We start from the raw sequence: 24,512 nt of genomic DNA, 5'->3' as shown, positions 1-24,512 counted from the left end.
CAGACATTCACAACCCTACTGTGTCCTCATCAGAACCAAGATGTGGCCTGGGTCTGAGTGACGTATTTACCTTGATAACCATCAAGGCCTCTCTGTGGTTTAATTACTGTAATAAATCCCGTGTCCTCATCAGAACCCATTGTCTTACGTCAAACAACGTGCATTCATCTGTACTATGTTCACCACCATTTCCCGCTTTACCATGTGTTTTACAAACTTTCTCTACTCCTCTTCTTCTCTCCCTCCTACTCTTCTTCTCTCCTTCCTACTCTTCTTCTCTCCCTCCTACTCTTCTTCCCTCCCTCCTACTCTTCTTCTCTCCCTCCTACTCTTCTTCTCTCCCTCCTACTCTTCTTCTCTCCCTGCTACTCTTCTTCTCTCCTTCCTACTCTTCTTTTCTCCCTCCTACTCTTCTTCTCTCCCTGCTACTCTTCTTCCCTCCCTCCCACTCTTCTTCTCTCCCTCCTACTCTTCTTCCCTCTGTCCTACTCTTCTTCTCTCCTTCCTACTCTTCTTCTCTCCCTCCTACTCTTCTTCTCTCCCTGCTACTCTTCTCCCCTCCTCCTACTCTTCTTCGCACCCTCCTACTCTTCTTCTCTCCCTGCTACTCTTCTTCTCTCCTTACTACTCTTCTTCTCTCCTTCCTACTCTTCTTCTCTCCCTGCTACTCTTCTTCTCTCCCTCCTACTCTTCTTCTCTCCCTCCTACTCTTCTTCCTTCTCTCCCTCCTACTCTTCTTCTCTCCCTGCTACTCTTCTTCTCTCCTTCCTACTCTTCTTCTCTCCCTGCTACTCTTCTTCTCTCCCTCCTACTCTTCTTCTCTCCCTGCTACTCTTCTTCTCTCCTTCCTACTCTTCTTCTCTCCCTCCTACTCTTCTTCTCTCCCTCCTACTCTTCTTCTCTCCCTCCTACTCTTCTTCTCTCCCTCCTACTCTTCTTCTCTCCTTCCTACTCTTCTTCTCTCCTTCCTACTCTTCTTCTCTCCCTCCTACTCTTCTTCTCTCCCTCCTACTCTTCTTCTCTCCCTCCTACTCTTCGTTTCCTCCCTCCTAATCTTCTTCTCTCCTTCCTACTCTTCTTCTCTCCTTCCTACTCTTCATCTCTCCCTCTTACTCTTCTTCTCTCCCTCCTACTCTTCTTCTCTCCCTCCTACTCTTCTTACCTCCCTCCTACTCTTCTTCTCTCCCTCCTACTCTTCTTCTCTCCCTCCTACTCTTCTTACCTCCCTCCTACTCTTCTTCCGTCCCTCCTACTCTTCTTCTCTCCCTCCTACTCTTCTCTCCTCCCTCCTACTCTTCTCTCTCCCTCCTACTCTTCTTCTCTCCCTCCTACTCTTCTTCTCTCCTCCCTCCTACTCTTCTTCTCTCCCTCCTACTCTTCTTTCCCTCCTCTCTTCCTCTCCCCTACTCTTCTTCTCTCTCCCTCCTACTCTTCTTACCTCCCTCCTACTCTTCTTCACTCCTTCCTCTCTCTCTCTTCCTCCTACACTTCTTCTTCCTTCCTACTCTTCTCTCCTCCCTCCTACTCTTCTTCTCTCCTTCCTACTCTCTCCTCTTCCTACTCTTCTCTCCTCCCTCCTAGTCTTCTCTCTCCCTCCTAGTCTTCTCTCTCCCTCCTACTCTTCTTCTCTCCTTCCTACTCTTCTTCTCTCCTTCCTACTCTTCTTCTCTCCCTCCTACTCTCTTCTTCTCCCTCCTACTCTTCTTCTCTCCCTCCTACTCTTCTTCTCTCCCTCCTTCTTCTTACCTCCCTCCTACTCTTCTTCTCTCCCTCCTACTCTTCTTTCTCCCTCCTACCCTTCTTCTCTCCCTCCTACTCTTCTTACCTCCCTCCTACTCTTCTTCCTCCCTCCTACTCTTCTTCTCTCCCTCCTACTCTTCTCTCCTCCCTCCTACTCTTCTCTCCTCCCTCCCTCTTCTTCTCTCCCTCCTCTCTTCTCTCCTCCCTCCTACTCTTCTTCTCTCCCTCCTACTCTTCTTACCTCCCTGCTACTCTTCTTCTCTCCTCCCTCCTACTCTTCTTCTCTCCTCCCTCCTACTCTTCTTACCTCCCTCCTACTCTTCTTCACTCCTTCCTACTCTCCTCTCCTTCCTCCTACACTTCTTCTCTCCTTCCTACTCTTCTCTCCCTCCTACTCTTCTTCTCTCCTTCCTACTCTTCTCTCCTCCTTCCTACTCTTCTCTCCTCCCTCCTAGTCTTCTCTCCTCCCTCCTAGTCTTCTCTCCTCCCTCCTACTCTTCTTCTCTCCCTCCTACTCTTCTTTTCTCCTTCCTACTCTTCTTCTCTCCCTCCTACTCTTCTTCTCTCCTCCTACTCTTCTTCTCTCCCTCCTACTCTTCTTCTCTCCCTCCTACTCTTCTTACCTCCCTCCTACTCTTCTTCTCTCCCTCCTACTCTTCTTCTCTCCCTCCTACTCTTCTTACCTCCCTCCTACTCTTCTTCCGTCCCTCCTACTCTTCTTCTCTCCCTCCTACTCTTCTCTCCTCCCTCCTACTCTTCTCTCCTCCCTCCTACTCTTCTTCTCTCCCTCCTACTCTTCTTCTCTCCTCCCTCCTACTCTTCTTCCCTCCCTCCTACTCTTCTTCTCTCCCTCCTACTCTTCTTCTCTCCTCCCTCCTACTCTTCTTCTCTCCTCCCTCCTACTCTTCTTACCTCCCTCCTACTCTTCTTCACTCCTTCCTACTCTCCTCTCCTTCCTCCTACACTTCTTCTCTCCTTCCTACTCTTCTCTCCTCCCTCCTACTCTTCTTCTCTCCTTCCTACTCTTCTCTCCTCCCTCCTAGTCTTCTCTCCTCCCTCCTACTCTTCTTCTCTCCCTCCTACTCTTCTTTTCTCCCTCTTGTTGACACTGTGTTTGTCTTGTCTCCTTGCATGGCAGAATCAAAGAGGAGTCCCTGCCTAACCTCTCCTCCATTCATACCGCTTTCCCTCCTTCACTCACTCCCTCCCTCCATCCTCCCCTCTCTCCTTCCCTCCATCCTCATCCCTCTCTCTCCCTCCCTCCTTCACTCCCTCCCTCCATCCTCCCCTCTCTCTCTGCTAACCCTGTTTGTCTTGTCTCATTTCATGACAGAATAAAAGAGGAGTCCTTGCCTAACCTCCTCTTCTCCATTCCTACCACCTTTTCTCTCTGTCTTTGAGCTGACACTCCTCTCCCCACTGACACTGTCTATTTAACTTGTCTCCTTTCATGACAGAATCAAAGAGGAGTCCCTGGCGTTCGAGGGCCTCTTCCAGGCAGCAGCAGACATCGCCATGAGGCTGGATACCTTGTCTCAGACCCTCCACGCCTCTTTCACCAAACAGCTCAAAGACTCTCTCAAAACTTTACGTCGCTAAGGAGATTGTCTGGTCTCAGAACTGTTTGTGCGGTCTCTCCAGTTCCTATGGTCTTTGCTGTGACTCTTTTGTAGCCTGGTCTCAGATATGTGTGTGCAAGAGAGCACAAACAGCTATTGGACCAGGCAACTAAGGCCTAGATTAAATCAGATCAAGTGTAAAGCGGCAATAGCCGACACCCACATAGCTGATGTTTTGGCGGAGGTGTAACTGCGTAGGAGCTTGTCAAAAATTCGTTGAGCAGCAGCTCATGTGATCATTGTCATGAAGTTCAGAAGAAGAAAGTATAGGCCACATAGAAATAATTACACTGAAACTAAAAAAAAATCATTCAATTAAGTAATGAAGATTTGATTAGCCTTATCGAGGTGTAGATTACATCTCAAACTCCAGTGTTCGAAATTTCTCTGAATGCGACTCCTCTACAGCCAATTGCAACGTCCACTTTAGGTATAAATCTGGGAGCCGCTTGTGGATTTGACAGTTCTAATGCATTCCACCTCTGCCGCTGCCAAAACAACCGCTATGCAGATGTCTGCTAGCGCAGATCTGATGGAATCTAGTCCTAAGGAGAACTCTCTACTCTTCGTCTCTCCCTCCTACTTCCTTCCTACTCTTCTTCCCTCCCTCCTAATCTTTTTCTCTCCCTCCTACTTTTCTTTGCTCTCTCCTACTCTCCTTCCCTCCCTCCTACTCTTCTTTCCTCTCTCCTACTCTCCTTCCCTCCCTCCTACTCTTCTTTCCTCTCTCCTACTCTCCTTCCCTCCCTCCTACTCTCCTTCCATCCCTCCTACTCTTCTTTCCTCTCTCCTACTCTTCTTCCCTCTCTCCTACTCTTCTTTGCTCTCTCCTACTCTCCTTCCCTCCCTCCTACTCTTCTTTCCTCTCTCCTACTCTCCTTCCCTCCCTCCTACTCTTCTTTCCTCTCTCCTACTCTCCTTCCCTCCCTCCTACTCTTCTTTCCTCTCTCCTACTCTCCTTCCCTCCCTCCTACTCTTCTTTCCTCCTTCAGGCTACTAATACAACCTTCAGCATCTGTGTCTCTCGTCAAAACCTAGAGGTGTGTAGTTTCTCTACAAAACAGATGCTCTGACAGGAATGTTATTTCTGCTCAGTGTCACTTTAAGTGAACTGTGAGTGTGCTGACAGCTATGGAATAAATGGTAGAGGATTTATGTTGAGATTTTGGACCAGAGATTTGTAATGAACCGTCACTGTACTGTGCCGTAGCTGTTTAATACAGTAGCACCCATGTGTGACCAAACACTATCAAAGACAAAATGCCAAGTCAGTACTTTTTCTGTTTACAAATATTCCCAAAAACATTAAGTTGTTCATACTGAGCAGTTCAGCATATCATTATATCACATAGTATGTCATATATTTCAAACCAGATTTTCCATCCAGTAAATTGCTATTATTACTGGATTAAAATATATATGTCAGTCGGAAGTTTTGAAACCAAATATATTTGGTTACGACCCAAACGGCATTTTATTCCCTGTTCATGAGAGCCAGTTTCATCATAGCGCTTCATGGTTTTTGTCACAGCACTTGAGGAAACTTTCAAAGTTCTTGACGTTTTCTGGATTAACTGACCTTCATGTCTAAAATTAATGGTGGTCTGTTGTTTCTCTTTGCTTATTTAAGCTGTTCTTTCCATAATAGACCAAAGCCCTATTCAGAAGGGCACTATATCAGGAATAGGGTGGAATTTGTGACACAAGCTCTATTTCTGTCATAGTAGTAGTAGTAGCAGTAGCTCTGGTTAGCCTTAGTATTATGGTACATCTTTATTGGTCTGTCTAGGTACCAGGGTAGTATGGTCTGTCTGTATTGGTCTGTCTACGTACCAGGGTAGTATGGTCTGTCTGTATTGGTCTGTCTATGTACCAGGGTAGTATGGTCTGTCTGTATTGGTCTGTCTACGTACCAGGGTAGTATGGTCTGTCTGTATTGGTCTGTCTACGTACCAGGGTAGTATGGTCTGTCTGTATTGGTCTGTCTACGTACCAGGGTAGTATGGTCTGTCTGTATTGGTCTGTCTAGGTACCAGGGTAGTATGGTCTGTCTGTATTGGTCTGTCTACGTACCAGGGTAGTATGGTCTGTCTGTATTGGTCTGTCTAGGTACCAGGGTAGTATGGTCTGTCTGTATTGGTCTGTCTACGTACCAGGGTAGTATGGTCCGTCTGTATTGGTCTGTCTACGTACCAGGGTAGTATGGTCTGTCTGTATTGGTCTGTCTACGTACCAGGGTAGTATGGTCTGTCTGTATTGGTCTGTCTAGGTACCAGGGTAGTATGGTCTGTCTGTATTGGTCTGTCTACGTACCAGGGTAGTATGGTCTGTCTGTATTGGTCTGTCTAGGTACCAGGGTAATATGGTCTGTCTGTATTGGTCTGTCTAGGTGCCAGAGTAGTATGGTCTGTCTGTATTGGTCTGTCTAGGTACCAGGTCTGTATTGGTCTGTCTAGGTACCAGGTCTGTATTGGTCTGTCTAGGTGCCAGAGTAGTATGGTCTGTCTGTATTGGTCTGTCTAGGTACCAGGTCTGTATTGGTCTGTCTAGGTGCCAGAGTAGTATGGTCTGTCTGTATTGGTCTGTCTAGGTACCAGGTCTGTATTGGTCTGTCTAGGTACCAGGTCTGTATTGGTCTGTCTAGGTGCCAGAGTAGTATGGTCTGTCTGTATTGGTCTGTCTAGGTACCAGGTCTGTATTGGTCTGTCTAGGTACCAGGTCTGTATTGGTCTGTCTAGGTGCCAGAGTAGTATGGTCTGTCTGTATTGGTCTGGGTAAGGGTGGAGACCAGAACAAGTTCAGGGCAGATGCTTGAAGGGAGGTTCCCCTGTCTTGTTCTATGAAAGCAGAAGCCTGGAATACACACTGATCATCATTATGATTCTCTGTTGTTTATCAGTGAAAATACACAAATGTAATTAGAGTGATATTCAGCTCAAATTCCAGGCTTGAAAACCAAAGGGTTTATTTGCAAACAAAGGGAATTGTATACAAGTACAATGAAGCTCGGTCTAGCTGGGTTATATTTGAGAGGGGGTATGTTATGCTGTGAGGGAAATATGTTTTTCAGAGACATACTGTATATATTGTATGCAGTGAGTTGGTGAGCAAAGGGGCAGCTAGGCTGGGGTGATTGTGACTTTGACCGCCATTCCTTGTCAGAGTTGAAACGACAACCCCATGCTGTCAAATGGGTTGGAAACATAGGGTACATCCTAAATGGCACCCTATTCCCTATATAGTGCACTACTTTATGGCACCCTATTCCCTATTTAGTGCACAACTTTATGGCACCCTATTCCCTATATAGTGCACTACTTTATGGCACCCTATTCCCTATATAGTGCACTACTTCATGGCACCCTATTCCCTATATAGTGCACTACTTCATGGCACCCTATTCCCTATATAGTGCACTACTTTATGGCACCCTATTCCCTATATAGTGCACTACTTCATGGCACCCTATTCCCTATATAGTGCACTACTTCATGGCACCCTATTCCCTATATAGTGCACTACTTTATGGCACCCTATTCCCTATATAGTGCACTACTTTGGACTAGGACACAAGTGTAGAGTGCTATTTGGTATGCAATACACACAGGACTGATCTGAAGTATACAAAACCAATTAGGCTTTATATAGATGGGTTCCACTGGGGTAATTCTGTGCATGGCTACAGGGTGTAATGCTGTGCATGGCTACAGGGGGTAATGCTGTGTATGGTTACATGGGGTAATGCTGTGTATGGTTACAGGGGTAATGCTGTGTATGGTTACAGGGGTAATGCTGTGTATGGTTACATGGGGTAATGCTGTGTATGGTTACATGGGGTAATGCTGTGTATGGTTACATGGGGTAATGCTGTGTATGGTTACATGGGGTAATGCTGTGTATGGTTACATGGGGTAATTCTGTGTATGGCTACAGGGGGTAATGCTGTGTATGGTTACATGGGGTAATTCTGTGTATGGCTACAGGGGGTAATGCTGTGTATGGTTACATGGGGTAATGCTGTGTATGGTTACATGGGGTAATGCTGTGTATGGTTACATGGGGTAATGCTATGCATGGTTACAGGGGGTAATGCTGTGTATGGTTGCAGGGGGTAATGTTGTGTATGGTTACATGGGGGTAATGCTGTGTATGGTTACATGGGGTAATTCTGTGTATGGCTACAGGGGGTAATGATGTGTATGGTTACACGGGGTAATGCCGTGTATGGTTACATGGGGTAATGCTGTGCATGGTTACATGGGGTAATGCTGTGTATGGCTACAGGGGGTAATGCCGTGTATGGTTACATGGGTATTGTTGTGTATGGTTAGAGGGGGTAATGCTGTGTATGGTTACATGGGGTAATGCTGTGTATGGTTACAGGGCGTATTGTTGTGTATGGTTATAGGAGGTAATGCTGTGTATGGTTATAGGGGGTAATGCTGTGTATGGTTACAGGGCATATAGTTGTGTATGGTTATAGGGGGTAATGCTGTGTATGGTTATAGGGGGTAATGCTGTGTATGGTTACATGGGGTAATGTTGTGTATGGTTGCAGGGGGTCATGTTGTGTATGGTTACAGGGGGTCATGGTGTGTATGGTTACAGGGGGTAATGCTGTGTATGGTTACAGGGGTAATGCTGTGTATGGTTACAGGGGGTAATGTTGTGTATGGTTACAGGGGGTAATGCTGTGTATGGTTACAGGGGGTAATGCTGTGTATGGTTACAGGGGGTAATGTTGTGTATGGTTACAGGGGGTCGTGTTGTGTATGGTTACAGGGGGTAATGCTGTGTATGGTTACAGGGGGTAATGCTGTGTATGGTTACAGGGGTAATGTCGTGTATGGTTACAGGGGGTAATGTCGTGTATGGTTACAGGGGTAATGCTGTGTATGGTTACAGGGGGTAATGCTGTGTATGGTTACAGGGGTAATGTTGTGTATGGTTACAGGGGTCATGTTGTGTATGGTTACAGGGGTAATGCTGTGTATGGTTACATGGGGTAATGCTGTGTATGGTTACAGGGGTAATGCTGTGTATGGTTACAGGGGGTCATGTTGTGTATGGTTAAAGGGAAAATGCTGTGTATGGTTACAGGGGGTAATGCTGTGTATGGTTACAGGGGGTAATGTTGTGTATGGTTACAGGGGGTCGTGTTGTGTATGGTTACAGGGGGTAATGCTGTGTATGATTACAGGTGGTAATGTTGTGTATGGTCACAGGGGTATTGTTGTGTGGTTACAGGGGGTAACGTTGTAAAGGAAACATAGTACTACCACGAGATGGTGGGGAGGCCATGCTGGTTATTGCGTGAGTTACTTTGACCCCGTCCCTTTAAGAGGTCAAACAACGACATGAGATAATTCATCTCCTAGTCCGGCTCAGTGGGAGTTTCAACTTCAGTCTACATGAGTTTCTGTTCCGTCCCTAGTTCTCTTTCTGTTGTAGAAAGATGTATGTACTTGTTGTTGCAGTCTTTTATGGGAGATGCCATCACCCTTTCTTTTTTTAGGATGTTTTTAATGTTGTAATTATTATTATTATGAAACGATAAAGACAAAAACATGTTATGTCAAAATGTAGTAAAATGTTTAACTAAATGTAATCGAAAAAATGTAATCTACGTAATCCCCAAAAGTAATTACTTATCATGAGAGGGCCATAAATATTAACTGGTGATGCTGCATATTTGTAGAAAGGTTAAAATCTCACCTTTTTGGTAAAAATCGTTATAAATTGCTGAGGTGTAGTCACGTTTGAGGACACAAGCTCAAGTATACAGTACAAATATGATACATATTTTGTATTACGTCATTCCTTTTCAACAAAACTATATGAATAAGTCTTGAAATTACTTATATGCTTTGTAAATATATCATAATCAAATTATGAAACAACTAAGTATAAGATTTCACCTTCCTTATAACTGTAAAATACATGTATGTTTAGTGTTAGAGAAAATGTGCACATTTTCTAAAAGTCTTCTCATTTGTTGAAAACATCTGCCCCATCACTGAGAACACTTTACAGAGCTCGAGTTTGGCTTCCTGAACTAGTCAGTTGTTTGTGACGTAGGGTTCAGCCGGGAGTTGATGGACAGTCGGAAGAGCGAATTAAAATGTTGGGAGGGACATCCCAGCGTCAAGTGGTTTCAGATTTCACATCCTACGTGACACAGGCTCAGACAACATACTATTGTGTCTGTGAGAACAAGGACTGTCGTTCACAGCAAGCCATTTCCATCTAAATTGTCTACAGATCGATTTATAAGCGAAAATGTTGGTTAGAACCGGTCCCAGGACAATACAGGTCCCCCAAAACAGGGGACTTTACATCAGTATAGGCCATATATTTATGTTACAGTTGTTTTATTTAATCCAGATGAAAATAAATTTGTACCTAAAATACGTTGTTTTTGTTGTTTGTGTAAAATGTTTTTCTCAATCCGTTCATTCACCTGTGCTGCCCTCTAGCTGTCTCTTACAGTAACATCAACTAACTCATAGCCAGCCATTAGCACTTCTTCAGCTCTGTCCCAAACCCTTTTCATATCAGTGGTCCATCCACTAACCAGTCATTAAGAAGTTAGTCTTTGGTTCTAGAGACTCTTGAATAGAGCATATCATACCTGCATAGCTCAGCACTACACATTCAAGTAACACTGCGCAAAATAAGTACAAAAACCTTATTATTTTTTTGTATATTCACACAGAAAAAAAGCGAATGAACTTTTATTTAAATGAAAGTTATACCTAGTCTGCGATGACATTTTTAGTTGCCTCCTGTTTCATGATTGTTTTACTCGTTCTTTGAAAGTACACACCTGTTTTAATGTTGACATGGTCATGTGGAGGCTTTATGGAGACTCAATCTCGTTCTCCAGTGTCTCTTACCATATATGGGCAGCGGGGGAGAGAGTCCGGGAAGGAGGGAGAGTAGACTCGGTCAGTCAATGCCACCGTGCCGCACATTTCTTATTCCCAGAGGAGCTCGTGAGGTTTTGTCGTGGTGAATCAGAAGGGGGAAAAAATGCTCAAAATGGAAATTACAATAGAATTGCACTTCTGGATACGTTAACCCTCATGTAGATGTGAGAATGGAGACCAAATATTTGTATCTGCTTGGAAATGTGTTGAATAGCTGTTCCCTGGATAATTGTCTCCATCCGTGCATAAATGACATGAGCGTGCTTGTGAGAAAGTGTGTAATTACCAAACAAAAGTCCAAACTTCGGATACTGTTGTTAAAACATCTCGAGATATGGTAATATCATAAAACAGCGCAGGCGCTCATTTATTCGTTTTGGCGCGTCCCTATTTGTATTTCAGCGGCGGCACCGGATGGGGCAGCGCTCCGTTTTTTTACGTCCAACTCATTTGGATACATACAGCTGCTCCACGGAGACGTTGACGAGGACAGAGACGGAGAGTTGTGGAAACGACGGAGTTAAAAGTTATTCAATCAGTTTAATTAATTATCATCTCAAAAGAGCACACCACTAGAAGTGGCGTTAACGTCACTCTCTCCTGCCTATCAAGCGCCTAGTATGCGATATCTGAAGTGAGGCACGGCGTCCGCTTGTCCTGATATGCCTCATACGCGAAAATGACAGGACGAGAGCGCATCTCAAGAATTGACACGGAAGCCGACTTTCTCCCCCAAGTCATCATTGTTTCAAGATAACCTTTCCGGAGAGAATATCATCATATAACAAAGTCTATGGTTTTTGATTGAAGAGAGATTTAGATAGAAACTAGATGCTTTTCAGGGAAGTAGAAAGATAGAAAGTCACCGGGGGTGAAATATGGAGCGCGGATTATTCAGCCACCTGTTCTCAGCTGGGACCACTGCGTTCTGTTGTTTCTTCTTATGTGAGTCAAGTAAGTTCGTTTTATTATTTATTTGGGCTTAGACTTATCTCCTGACATGTATTGCTGTTTTTTCCCCGTTTTTTCTCTTTACCAAGGTGTGTGAATGCCATTTCCATGCCATTCAATGATGCAGCCGTTTAAACCTACCATGTCCGTTCCTTCATTGACAATGTGCCTAAGTCGATTTCACCATAAATAAGAAATTACGTACCATGTTCTCTCGTTCTGTGGTTCCATCGTTCCAAAACTCTCAGAATTCTCAGAAAACTCTCAGAATACTCCCGCCTTTTCAATCATTTCCTCGTGTTTAAATCGACTGCTACAGCAGATGCGCTGTTGTCTGGGATCTAAACCAACCTGCTCATCGCCTTCTCTTTACTTTCTAAATGAACCTGAGCATTGTACGCCACTCTTGATTTCTCATTAATTAAATTGCTTATTTCTCATTAAAGCTTCGGGCTAACACAACAGTTGAATACCCCCACATAACTCTAAATGTGGCAGCCGCAGACACATTGACGAGAGTTGTGCAGTTGGCAACCGTGGCTTATGCACTTCGAAGTGGAATGGGGAGGATTTTCATACAATTTCTCCCAAGAGCACGTTTGGCCCCAGAAGTTGCTGACTCGTTCAGAGGGAGCCACTCTAGGGTACACTCTGAAACAACACGCACACACACACACACACACACACACACACACACACACACACACACACACACACACACACACACACACACACACACACACACACACACACACACACACACACACACACACACACACACACACACACACACACACACACACACACACACACACACACACACACACTCTAATGTGCTGCCCAAGGGGCTACACGCCCTGCCGAAACAATTTGATATCAGTAACCAAGATCCCAAAGATCCAAGCGCTAGGCATGGAACTGAGGGGTGTCATCTCTTCTTTTCTCACTCCGTTGACAGGCGGGGCTTTGATCTGCGGTGTTCGATGGCTTTTTGTCAAACCCGGAGCATCTGGTCTCCGATAGTCTCTGCAACGTGCTGGTCTTATTCCAGACGGAGGGACAGATGCGTAGTCACAGCGGAGCTTCAAGTACGCGCATAATTGAAGTATGGTGTGATGCAAAGAAGATGCCTTGCCAGAATTAGAACACGTGCATTTTCGTAAGACTGTGGTAGACCAAATATATATATTTTTTCCAATGTATCCTATCTACAGGTTACAGAAATAGTGTCATAGCAGTTTGTACACGTTCCTGATCTCCAATCTACCTCAGCTAGGTAATTGGTTCATAACGACATGAATCACTTTAATAGACTCTAATAGTATTACATTCAGCCCACATGTCACTATTAGAGCTTGAATTGCCACAACCTCCCTTCAATGCCATTTAGTCCTTTCCCATCTAAACTCTCCTGGTGCTTGCCTTCCTCCACAGACCTGGCTGACTGACTGGTTGGCTGGCTGACTGACTGGTTGGCTGGCTGACTGACTGACTGACTGGTTGGCTGGCTGACTGAATGACTGGCTGGCTGAATGACTGGCTGGTTGGCTAGCTGACTGAATGGTTGGCTGGCTGGCTGACTGAATGACTGGCTGGTTGGCTGGCTGGCTGGCTGACTGAATGACTGAATGACTGGCTGGTTGGCTGACTGACTGAATGACATGCTGGTTGGCTGAATGACTGAATGACTGACTGGTTGGTTGGCTGGCTGGCTGACTGAATGACTGGCTGACTGAATGACTGGATGGTTGGCTGGCTGACTGAATGACTGAATGACTGGCTGGTTGGTTGGCTAGCTGACTGAATGACTGGTTGGTTGGCTGACTGAATGACTGGCTGACTGAATGACTGGCTGGTTGGCTAGCTGACTGAATGACTAGCTGGCTGAATGACTTGCTGGTTGGCTAGCTGACTGAATGACTGGCTGGTTGGCTGGCTGGCTGACTGAATGACTGGTTGGTTGGCTGGTTGGCTGACTGACTGAATGACTGACTGGTTGGTTGGCTGGCTGACTGACTGAATGACTGGCTAGTTGGCTAGCTGACTGAATGACTGGCTGGTTGGCTGGCTGGCTGACTGAATGACTGGCTGGTTGACTGACTGACTGAATGACTGGCTGGTTGGCTGACTGACTGACTGAATGACTGACTGGTTGGTTGGCTGGCTGGCTGACTGGATGACTGGCTGACTGAATGACTGGCTGGTTGGCTCGCTGACTGAATGACTGGCTGGTTGGCTGACTGACTGACTGAATGACTGACTGGTTGCCTAGCTGGCTGGCTGACTGAGGGACTGGCTGGTTGGCTGGCTGGCTGACTGAATGACTGGCTGGTTGGCTGGATTGACTGACTTGCTGGTTTGACTGACTGACTGGTTCTCTGCCTGACTGACTGATTTACTGTCTGACTGGCAGGCTGGCTGTTTTGCTGACTGACTGGCTGGCCGACTGGCTTGCTGGTTGGTTGGTTGGTTGACTTGCTGGCTTTGGCTGGCTGGTTGGCAGGCTGACTGACTGTTTGGCTGGCTGACTGGACCTGATTTGCTGCCTCACAGGGTTGTTGGCCCTGGCCTTCCTCCAATGGCTGGCTGGCTGGTTTTCTGACTCGCTGACTGGCTCTCTGGCTGGCTGACTGATTAACTTGCAGACTGCCTGACTGGGTGGGTGGTTGTCTGGCTGGGTGGCTGCTTGGCTACTTTAGACAAGGCGATAATAATGACATGCTGTTGTGGTCTAGAGGAGGATGACTTACAGGTTGGTAATGGTGGTGGCACACACACACACACACACACACACACACACACACACACTGGTGCAAGTGACAAAGTGACTAGTCCGGGTGTAATATGAATGGACACTTTGTCAAAAAACATATCAACAACTTTCAAAATATTCATCATGAACCTACGAACATGAGAGCACAAAACATATGGGCCAAAAAAATGAGAGACTCCATCAGGGGAAAGGGTTTGTACCAGTTATAAACTGGCAGAGAAACAGGAAATGGTTTGTACCAGTTATAAACTGGCAGAGAAACAGGAAAGGGTCTGTACCAGTTATAAACTGGCAGAGAAACAGGAAAGGGTTTGTACCAGTTATAAACTGGCAGGTAAACAGGAAAGGGTTTGTACCAGTTATAAACTTGCAGAGAAACAGGAAAGGGGTTGTACCAGTTATAAACTGGCAGAGAAACAGGAAAGGGTCTGTACCAGTTATAAACTGGCAGAGAAACAGGAAAGGGTCTGTACCAGTTATAAACTGGCAGAGAAACAGGAAAGAGTTTTTACCAGTTATAAACTGGCAGAGAAACAGGAAAGGGTCTGTACCAGTTATAAACTGGCAGGTAAACAGGAAAGGGTCTGTACCAGTTAAAGTTGACTAAACAGGCAGGTGTCACACAGTAAACAGGCAGGTGTCACACAGTAAACAGGCAGGTGTCACGCAGTAAACAGGCAGGTGTCACACAGTAAACAGGCAGGTGTCACGCAGTAAACAGGCAGGTGTCACGCAGTAAACAGGCAGGTGTCACGCAGTAAACTGCCAGGTGTCACGCAGTAAACTGCCAGGTGTCACACAGTAAACAGGCAGGTGTCACGCAGTAAACTGGCAGGTGTCACGCAGTAAACAGGCAGGTGTCACACAGTAAACAGGCAGGTGTCACACAGTAAACAGGCATGTGTCACACAGTAAACAGGCAGGTGTCTCACAGTAAACAGGCTGGTGTCACACAGTAAACAGGCAGGTGTCTCACAGTAAACAGGCTGGTGTCACACAGTAAACAGGCAGGTGTCACACAGTAAACAGGCAGGTGTCACGCAGTAAACAGGCAGGTGTCACGCAGTAAACAGGCAGGTGTCACACAGTAAACAGGCAGGTGTCACACAGTAAACAGGCAGGTGTCACACAGTAAACAGTCAGGTGTCACACAGTAAACAGGCAGGTGTCACACAGTAAACAGGCAGGTGTCACACAGTAAACAGGCAGGTGTCACTCAGTAAACAGGCAGGTGTCACACAGTAAACAGGCAGGTGTCACACAGTAAACTGCCAGGTGTCACACAGTAAACAGGCAGGTGTCACACAGTAAACAGTCAGGTGTCACACAGTAAACAGGCAGGTGTCACACAGTAAACAGGCAGGTGTCACACAGTAAACAGGCAGGTGTCACACAGTAAACAGGCAGGTGTCACACAGTAAACAGGCAGGTGTCACACAGTAAACAGTCAGGTGTCACGCAGTAAACAGGCAGGTGTCACACAGTAAACAGGCAGGTGTCACGCAGTAAACAGGCAGGTGTCACGCAGTAAACAGGCAGGTGTCACGCAGTAAACTGCCAGGTGTCACGCAGTAAACTGCCAGGTGTCACACAGTAAACTGCCAGGTGTCACGCAGTAAACTGGCAGGTCATGAGGATATTTGTTCACCTATAATTCACATTGAGTTGAATAGAGAACAGAAATGGTTTATTTTTTTGGTGTCAGTGTCATCCTGAATGACAGCTTACTGGCAGCTCAACAATAGGTTGTGTTTGTATGAGGTTGACCAACACAGCACCTTCTGACTGAGACGGATGGATTAGCTCACAGCTCATCCCCGTGGTGTGTCCTAAATGGTAGCCTGTATTCCCCGTAGTGAACTACTGTGGTCCTTCTGTGGCTCAGTTGGTAGAGCATGGCGCTTGTAACGCCAGGGTAGTGGGTTCGTTTCCCGGGACCACCCATACATAGAATGTATGCACACATGACTGTAAGTCGCTTTGGATAAAAGTGTCAGCTAAATGGCATATATTATTATATATTTACTGTTGATTAGAGCCCTATGGGAATGGCACTATAAAGGGAATAAGGTACCATTTGGTAAACATACCCTGCTCTGTTAGCTGCTGGAAGTAATGATGTGTGTAATTTACTGTGATTACGTTGATGAAGGGGCCAGTGGGAATCCCTTAGAATGAGATGGGGGGGGGGGGTTCTTCCTTGTGTTTTTTGTTTTATTGTTTTGCTCAACCCTTTGCGGCACCCAAACTGAACCGTCCCTCCTGTCCAGACTGAACCGTCCCTCCTGTCCAGACTGAACCGTCCCTCCTGTCCAGACTGAACCGTCACCCTTGTCCAGACTGAACCGTCCCCCTTGTCCAGACCGAACCGTCCCCCTTGTCCAGACTGAACCATCCCCCTTGTCCAGACTGGACCGTCCCCCTTGTCCAGACTGAACCGTCTCCCCCTGCCCAGACTGAACCGTCCCCATTGCCTAGACTGACCCGTCCCCCCTGCATAGACTGAACCGCCTGCCCAGACTGAAACGCCCCGCTTGTCCAGACTGAACAGTCTCCCCCTGCCCAGACTGAACCGTCCCCATTGCCAAGACTGACCGGTCCCCCCTGCATAGACTGAACCGCCTGCCCAGACTGAAACGCCCCGCTTGCCCAGACTGAACCGTCCCCCCTGCCCAGACTGAACCGTCCCCTCTGCCCAGACTGAACTGTCCCCCCTGCCCAGACTGAACCGTCCCCTCTGCCCAGACTGAACCGTCCCCTCTGCCCAGACTGAACTGTCCCCCTGCCCAGACTGAACCGTCCCCTCTGCCCAGACTGAACTGTCCCTCCTGCCCAGACTGAACCGTCCCCTCTGTCCAGACTGAACTGTCCCTCCAGTCCAGACTGAACCGTCCCTCCTGCCCAGACTGGACCGTCCCTCCTGTCCAGACTGAACCATCCCCCTTGCCCAGACTGAACCGTCCCCCCTGTTCAGACTGGACCGTCCCCCTTGCCCAGACTGAACCACCTGCCCACAATGAACTGTCCCCCTTGCCCAGACTGAACCGTCACCCCTGTTCAGACTGAACCGTCCCCCCTGCCCAGACTGAACCGTCCCCTCTGTCCAGACTGAACTGTCCCCCCTGCCCAAACTGAACCGCCTGCCCAGACTGAACTGTCCCCCTTGTCCAGACTGAACCGTCCCCCCTGCCCAAACTGAACCGCTTGCCCAGACTGAACTGTCCCCCTTGCCCAGACTGAACTGTCCCCCCTGCCCAAACTGAACCGCCTGCCCAGACTGAACTGTCCCCCTTGTCCAGACTGAACCGTCCCCCCTGCCCAAACTGAACCGCCTGCCCAGACTGAACTGTCCCCCTTGTCCAGACTGAACCGTCCCGCCTGCCCAGACTGAACTGCCCCCCTTGCCCAGACTGAACCGTCCCCCTTGCCAAGACTGAACCGTCCCCCTTGCCCAGACTGAACCGTCCCCCTTGCCCAGACTGAACCGTCCCCCTTGCCCAGACTGAACCGTCCCCCTTGCCCAGACTGAACCGTCCCCCTTGCCCAGACTGAACCGTCCCCCCCTACCCAGACTGAACCGTCCCCTCTGCCCGGACTGAACCGTACACCCTGCCCGGACTGAACCGTCCCCTCTGTCCAGACTGAACCGTCCCCCCTGCCCGGACTGAACCGTCCCCCTTGCCCAGACTGAACCGTCCCCCCTAGCCAGGCTGAACTGTCCCCCCTGCCCAGACTGAACCGTCCCCTCTGCCCAGACTGAACTGTCCCTCCTGCTCAGACTGAACCGTCCCTCCTGCCCAGACTGAACCGTCCCCCCTGCCCAGACTGAACCGTCCCTCCTGCCCAGACTGAACCGTCCCTCCTGTCCAGACTGAACCATCCCTCTTGCCCAGACTGAACCGTCACCCCTGTTCAGACTGGACCGTCCCCCTTGCCCAGACTGAACCACCTGCCCACAATGAACTGTCCCCCTTGCCCAGACTGAACCGTCACCCCTGTTCAGACTGAACCGTCCCCCCTGCCCAGACTGAACCGTCCCCTCTGTCCAGACTGAACTGTCCCCCCTGCCCAAACTGAACCGCCTGCCCAGACTTAACTGTCCCCCTTGTCCAGACTGAACCGTCCCCCCTGCCCAAACTGAACCACCTGCCCAGACTGAACTGTCCCCCTTGCCCAGACTGAACTGCCCCCCCTGCCCAAACTGAACCGCCTGCCCAGACTGAACTGTCCCCCTTGTCCAGACTGAACCGTCCCCCCTGCCCAAACTGAACCGCCTGCCCAGACTGAACTGTCCCCCTTGTCCAGACTGAACCGTCCCCCTGCCCAGACTGAACCGTTCCCCTTACCCAGACTGAACCGCCTGCCCAAACTGAACTGCCCCCCTTGCCCAGACTGAACCGTCCCCCTTGCCAAGACTGAACCGTCCCCCTTGCCAAGACTGAACCTTCCCCTTGCCCAGACTGAACCGTCCCCCTACCCAGACTGAACCGTCCCCCTTGCCCAGACTGAACCGTCCCCCTTGCCCAGACTGAACCGTCCCCCCTACCCAGACTGAACCGTCCCCTCTGCCCAGACTGAACCGTACACCCTGCCCGGACTGAACCGTCCCCTCTGTCCAGACTGAACCGTCCCCCCTGCCCGGACTGAACCGTCCCCCTTGCCCAGACTGAACCGTCCCCCCTAGCCAGGCTGAACTGTCCCCCCTGCCCAGACTGAACCGTCCCCTCTGCCCAGACTGAACTGTCCCTCCTGCCCAGACTGAACCGTCCCTCCTGCCCAGACTGAACCGTCCCCTCTGTCCAGACTGAACCGTCCCACCTGCCCAGACTGAACCGTCCCCCCTGCCCAGACTGAACTGTCCCCCTTGCCCAGACTGAACCGTCACCCCTGTTCAGACTGAACCATCCCCCTGCCCAGACTGAACCGTCACCCCTGTTCAGACTGAACCGTCCCCCTGCCCAGACTGAACCACCTGCCCACAATGAACTGTCCCCCTTGCCCAGACTGAACCGTCACCCCTGTTCAGACTGAACCGTCCGCCCTGCCCAGACTGAACCGTCCCCTCTGTCCAGACTGAACTGTCCCCCTGCCCAAACTGAACCGCCTGCCCAGACTGAACTGTCCCCCTTGTCCAGACTGAACCGTCCCCCTGCCCAAACTGAACCGCCTGCCCAGACTGAACTGTCCCCCTTGCCCAGACTGAACCGTCCCCCTGCCCAAACTGAACCGCCTGCCCAGACTGAACTGTCCCCCTTGTCCAGACTGAACCGTCCCCCTGCCCAGACTGAACCGCCCCCTTACCCAGACTGAACCGCCTGCCCAAACTGAACTGCCCCCTTGCCCAGACTGAACCGTCCCCCTTGCCAAGACTGAACCGTCCCCCTTGCCCAGACTGAACCGTCCCCCTTGCCCAGACTGAACCGTCCCCCTACCCAGACTGAACCGTCCCCCTTGCCCAGACTGAACCGTCCCCCTTGCCCAGACTGAACCGTCCCCCTACCCAGACTGAACCGTCCCCTCTGCCCAGACTGAACCGTCTCCTTGCCCAGACTGAACCGTCACCCCTGTTCAGACTAAACCGTCCCCCTGCCCAGACTGAACTGTCCCCTTGCCCAGACTGAACCGTCACCCCTGTTCAGACTGAACCATCCCCCTGCCCAGACTGAACCGTCCCCCTGCCCAGACTGAACTGTCCCCCTGCCCAAACTGAACCGCCTGCCCAGACTGAACTGTCCCCCTTGTCCAGACTGAACCGTCCCCCTGTTCAGACTGAACCGTCCCCCTCTGTCCAGACTGAACTGTCCCCCCTGCCCAAACTGAACCGCCTGCCCAGACTGAACTGTCCCCCTTGTCCAGACTGAACCGTCCCCCTGCCCAAACTGAACCGCCTGCCCAGACTGAACTGTCCCCCTTGTCCAGACTGAACCGTCCCCCCTGCCCAAACTGAACCGCCTGCCCAGACTGAACTGTCCCACTTGTCCAGACTGAACCGTCCCCCCTGCCCAGACTGAACCGTCCCCCTTACCCAGACTGAACCGCCAGCCCAAACTGAACTGCCCCCTCTGCCTAGACTGAACCGTCCCCCTTGTCAAGACTGAACCGTCCCCCTTGCCCAGACTGAACCGTCCCCCTTGCCCAGACTGAACCGTCCCACTACCCAGACTGAACCGTCCCCCTCTCCAGACTGAACCGTCCCTCCTGCCCGGACTGAACCGCCCCCTCTGTCCAGACTGAACCGTCCCCCTGCCCAGACTGAACCGTCCCCCTTGCCCAGACTGAACCGTCCCCCTTGTCCAGACTGAACCGTGCCCCTTGTCCAGACTGAACCGTCCCCCTTTCCCAGACTGAACCATCCCCCCTACCCAGACTGAACCTTCCCCCTGCCCAGACTGAACCGTCCCCCCTACCCAGACTGAACCGTCCCCCCTGTCCAGACTGAACCGTCCCCCCTGTCCAGACTGAACCGTCCCCCCTGCCCAGACTGAACCGTCCCCCCTGTCCAGACTGAACCGTCCCTCCTGCCCAGACTGAACCGTCCCTCCTGCCCAGAATGGACCGTCCCTCCTGCCCAGACTGAACCGTCTCCCTTGCCCAGACTGAACCGTCCCCCCTGTCCAGACTGAACCGTCCCCCCTGCCCAGACTGAACCGTCCCCCTGTCCAGACTGAACTGTCCCCCCTGCCCAAACTGAACCGCCTGCCCAGACTGAACTGTCCCCCTTGTCCAGACTGAACCGTCCCCCTGTTCAGACTGAACCGTCCCCTCTGTCCAGACTGAACTGTCCCCCTGCCCAAACTGAACCGCCTGCCCAGACTGAACTGTCCCCTTGTCCAGACTGAACCGTCCCCCTGCCCAAACTGAACCGCCTGCCCAGACTGAACTGTCCCCCTTGTCCAGACTGAACCGTCCCCCTGCCCAAACTGAACCGCCTGCCCAGACTGAACTGTCCCACTTGTCCAGACTGAACCGTCCCCCTGCCCAGACTGAACCGTCCCCCTTACCCAGACTGAACCGCCAGCCCAAACTGAACTGCCCCCTCTGCCTAGACTGAACCGTCCCCCTTGTCAAGACTGAAAACTGACTGCCCCCTTGCCCAGACTGAACCGTCCCACTGTCCAGACTGAACCGTCCCCCTTCCCAGACTGAACCGTCCCCTCTGCCCAGACTGAACTGTCCCTCCTGCCCAGACTGAACCAGTCCCTCCTGCCCAGACTGAACCGTCCCCTCTGTCCAGACTGAACCGTCCCCCTGCCCAGACTGAACTGTCCCCCCAGACTGAACCGTCACCCCTGTCCAGACTGAACCGTGAACCCCCTGCCCAGACCTGCCCACAATGAACTGTCCCCCTTGCCCAGACTGAACCGTCACCCCTGTTCCCAGACTGAACCATCCCCCTGCCCAGACTGAACCTGTCCAGACCCCTGTCCCCCTGCCCAGACTGAACCGCCTGCCCAGACTGAACTGTCCCCCCAGACTGAACCGTCCCCTCTGCCCAGACTGAACCGTACACCCTGCCCGGACTGAACCGTCCCCTCTGTCCAGACTGAACCGTCCCCCCTGCCCGGACTGAACCGTCCCCCTTGCCCAGACTGAACCGTCCCCCTAGCCAGGCTGAACTGTCCCCCTGCCCAGACTGAACCGTCCCCTCTGCCCAGACTGAACTGTCCCTCCTGCCCAGACTGAACCGTCCCTCCTGCCCAGACTGAACCGTCCCCTCTGTCCAGACTGAACCGTCCCACCTGCCCAGACTGAACCGTCCCCCCTGCCCAGACTGAACTGTCCCCCTTGCCCAGACTGAACCGTCACCCCTGTTCAGACTGAACCGTCCCCCCTGCCCAGACTGAACCGTCACCCCTGTTCAGACTGAACCGTCCCCCCTGCCCAGACTGAACCACCTGCCCACAATGAACTGTCCCCCTTGCCCAGACTGAACCGTCACCCCTGTTCAGACTGAACCGTCCCCCCTGCCCAAACTGAACCGCCTGCCCAGACTGAACTGTCCCCCTTGTCCAGACTGAACCGTCCCCCCTGCCCAAACTGAACCGCCTCTCCAGACTGAACTGTCCCCCTTGCCCAGACTGAACCGTCCCCCCTGCCCAAACTGAACCGCCTGCCCAGACTGAACTGTCCCCCTTGTCCAGACTGAACCGTCCCCCCTGCCCAGACTGAACCGCCCCCCTTACCCAGACTGAACCGCCTGCCCAAACTGAACTGCCCCCCTTGCCCAGACTGAACCGTCCCCCTTGCCAAGACTGAACCGTCCCCCTTGCCCAGACTGAACCGTCCCCCTTGCCCAGACTGAACCGTCCCCCTACCCAGACTGAACCATCCCCCTTGCCCAGACTGAACCGTCCCCCTTGCCCAGACTGAACCGTCCCCCTACCCAGACTGAACCGTCCCCTCTGCCCAGACTGAACCGTCTCCCTTGCCCAGACTGAACCGTCACCCCTGTTCAGACTAAACCGTCCCCCCTGCCCAGACTGAACTGTCCCCTTGCCCAGACTGAACCGTCACCCCTGTTCAGACTGAACCATCCCCCTGCCCAGACTGAACCGTCCCCCTGCCCAGACTGAACTGTCCCCCTGCCCAAACTGAACCGCCTGCCCAGACTGAACTGTCCCCCTTGTCCAGACTGAACCGTCCCCCTGTTCAGACTGAACCGTCCCCCTCTGTCCAGACTGAACTGTCCCCCTGCCCAAACTGAACCGCCTGCCCAGACTGAACTGTCCCCCTTGTCCAGACTGAACCGTCCCCCTGCCCAAACTGAACCGCCTGCCCAGACTGAACTGTCCCCTTGTCCAGACTGAACCGTCCCCCTGCCCAAACTGAACCGCCTGCCCAGACTGAACTGTCCCACTTGTCCAGACTGAACCGTCCCCCTGCCCAGACTGAAACGTCCCCCTTACCCAGACTGAACCGCCAGCCCAAACTGAACTGCCCCCTCTGCCTAGACTGAACCGTCCCCCTTGTCAAGACTGAACCGTCCCCCTTGCCCAGACTGAACCGTCCCCCTTGCCCAGACTGAACCGTCCCACTACCCAGACTGAACCGTCCCCCTCTCCAGACTGAACCGTCCCTCCTGCCCTGACTGAACCGCCCCCTCTGTCCAGACTGAACCGTCCCCCTGCCCAGACTGAACCGTCCCCCTTGCCCAGACTGAACCGTCCCCCTTGTCCAGACTGAACCGTGCCCCTTGTCCAGACTGAACCGTCCCCCTTTCCCAGACTGAACCATCCCCCCTACCCAGACTGAACCTTCCCCCTTGCCCAGACTGAACCGTCCCCCCTACCCAGACTGAACCGTCCCCCCTGTCCAGACTGAACCGTCCCCCCTGTCCAGACTGAACCGTCCCCCCCTGCCCAGACTGAACCGTCCCCCCTGTCCAGACTGAACCGTCCCTCCTGCCCAGACTGAACCGTCCCTCCTGCCCAGAATGGACCGTCCCTCCTGCCCAGACTGAACCGTCTCCCTTGCCCAGACTGAACCGTCACCCCTGTTCAGACTGAACCGTCCCCCCTGCCCAGACTGAACCGTCCCCCTGCCCAGACTGAACTGTCCCCCTGCCCAAACTGAACCGCCTGCCCAGACTGAACTGTCCCCCCTTGTCCAGACTGAACCGTCCCCCTGTTCAGACTGAACCGTCCCCTCTGTCCAGACTGAACTGTCCCCCTGCCCAAACTGAACCGCCTGCCCAGACTGAACTGTCCCCCTTGTCCAGACTGAACCGTCCCCCCTGCCCAAACTGAACCGCCTGCCCAGACTGAACTGTCCCCCTTGTCCAGACTGAACCGTCCCCCCTGCCCAAACTGAACCGCCTGCCCAGACTGAACTGTCCCACTTGTCCAGACTGAACCGTCCCCCCTGCCCAGACTGAACCGTCCCCCTTACCCAGACTGAACCGCCAGCCCAAACTGAACTGCCCCCTCTGCCTAGACTGAACCGTCCCCCTTGTCAAGACTGAACCGTCCCCCTTGCCCAGACTGAACCGTCCCCCTTGCCCAGACTGAACCGTCCCACTACCCAGACTGAACCGTCCCCCCTCTCCAGACTGAACCGTCCCTCCTGCCCGGACTGAACCGCCCCCTCTGTCCAGACTGAACCGTCCCCCCTGCCCAGACTGAACCGTCCCCCTTGCCCAGACTGAACCGTCCCCCTTTCCCAGACTGAACCATCCCCCTACCCAGACTGAACCTTCCCCCTTGCCCAGACTGAACCGTCCCCCTACCCAGACTGAACCGTCCCCCTGTCCAGACTGAACCGTCCCCCTGCCCAGACTGAACCGTCCCTCCTGCCCAGACTGAACCGTCCCCCTGTCCAGACTGAACCGTCCCTCCTGCCCAGACTGAACCGTCCCTCCTGCCCAGAATGGACCGTCCCTCCTGCCCAGACTGAACCGTCTCCCTTGCCCAGACTGAACCGTCACCCCTGTTCAGACTGAACCGTCCCCCCTGCCCAGACTGAACTGTCCCCCTTGCCCAGACTGAACCGTCACCCCTGTTC

At 51.6% G+C, this 24,512-nt stretch overlaps 2 protein-coding genes across 56 annotated transcripts in view; both read left to right on the top strand.

Annotated features, from left to right (window-relative positions):
• si:ch211-142k18.1 (uncharacterized) overlaps nucleotides 1-9,774 on the top strand; it is a 47,639-nt gene extending 37,865 nt beyond the window's left edge. Inside the window, exons 6-9 of one of the 50 annotated variants that reach the window (XM_052524472.1) lie at nucleotides 3,198-5,188; nucleotides 5,389-5,508; nucleotides 5,629-5,708; nucleotides 5,749-9,774. In XM_052524472.1, the coding sequence (XP_052380432.1) occupies nucleotides 3,198-3,339 (142 nt within the window). In that variant the 3' untranslated portion in view covers nucleotides 3,340-5,188; nucleotides 5,389-5,508; nucleotides 5,629-5,708; nucleotides 5,749-9,774. Of the gene's footprint in view, nucleotides 1-3,197; nucleotides 5,709-5,748 lie in introns of all 50 variants that reach the window. The other 49 variants (XM_052524475.1, XM_052524471.1, XM_052524492.1 and 46 more) reach the window with 49 other exon arrangements.
• A 542-nt stretch (nucleotides 9,775-10,316) lies between these two features.
• The window catches only part of LOC127931503 (neuronal acetylcholine receptor subunit alpha-2-like), a 59,880-nt gene continuing 45,684 nt past the window's right edge, over nucleotides 10,317-24,512 (top strand). For 5 of the 6 annotated variants that reach the window (XM_052524453.1, XM_052524450.1, XM_052524452.1 and 2 more), the window contains exon 1: nucleotides 10,317-11,242. In XM_052524453.1, the coding sequence (XP_052380413.1) occupies nucleotides 11,167-11,242 (76 nt within the window). In that variant the 5' untranslated portion in view covers nucleotides 10,317-11,166. The remainder of the gene's footprint in view (nucleotides 11,243-24,512) is intronic. The other variant, XM_052524454.1, reaches the window with a different exon arrangement.

The sequence above is a fragment of the Oncorhynchus keta genome, chromosome 8 (assembly GCF_023373465.1).
Source record: "Oncorhynchus keta strain PuntledgeMale-10-30-2019 chromosome 8, Oket_V2, whole genome shotgun sequence".
NCBI classification, from domain to species: domain Eukaryota; kingdom Metazoa; phylum Chordata; class Actinopteri; order Salmoniformes; family Salmonidae; genus Oncorhynchus; species Oncorhynchus keta.
This window is presented reverse-complemented; position numbering and strand designations above follow the sequence as displayed.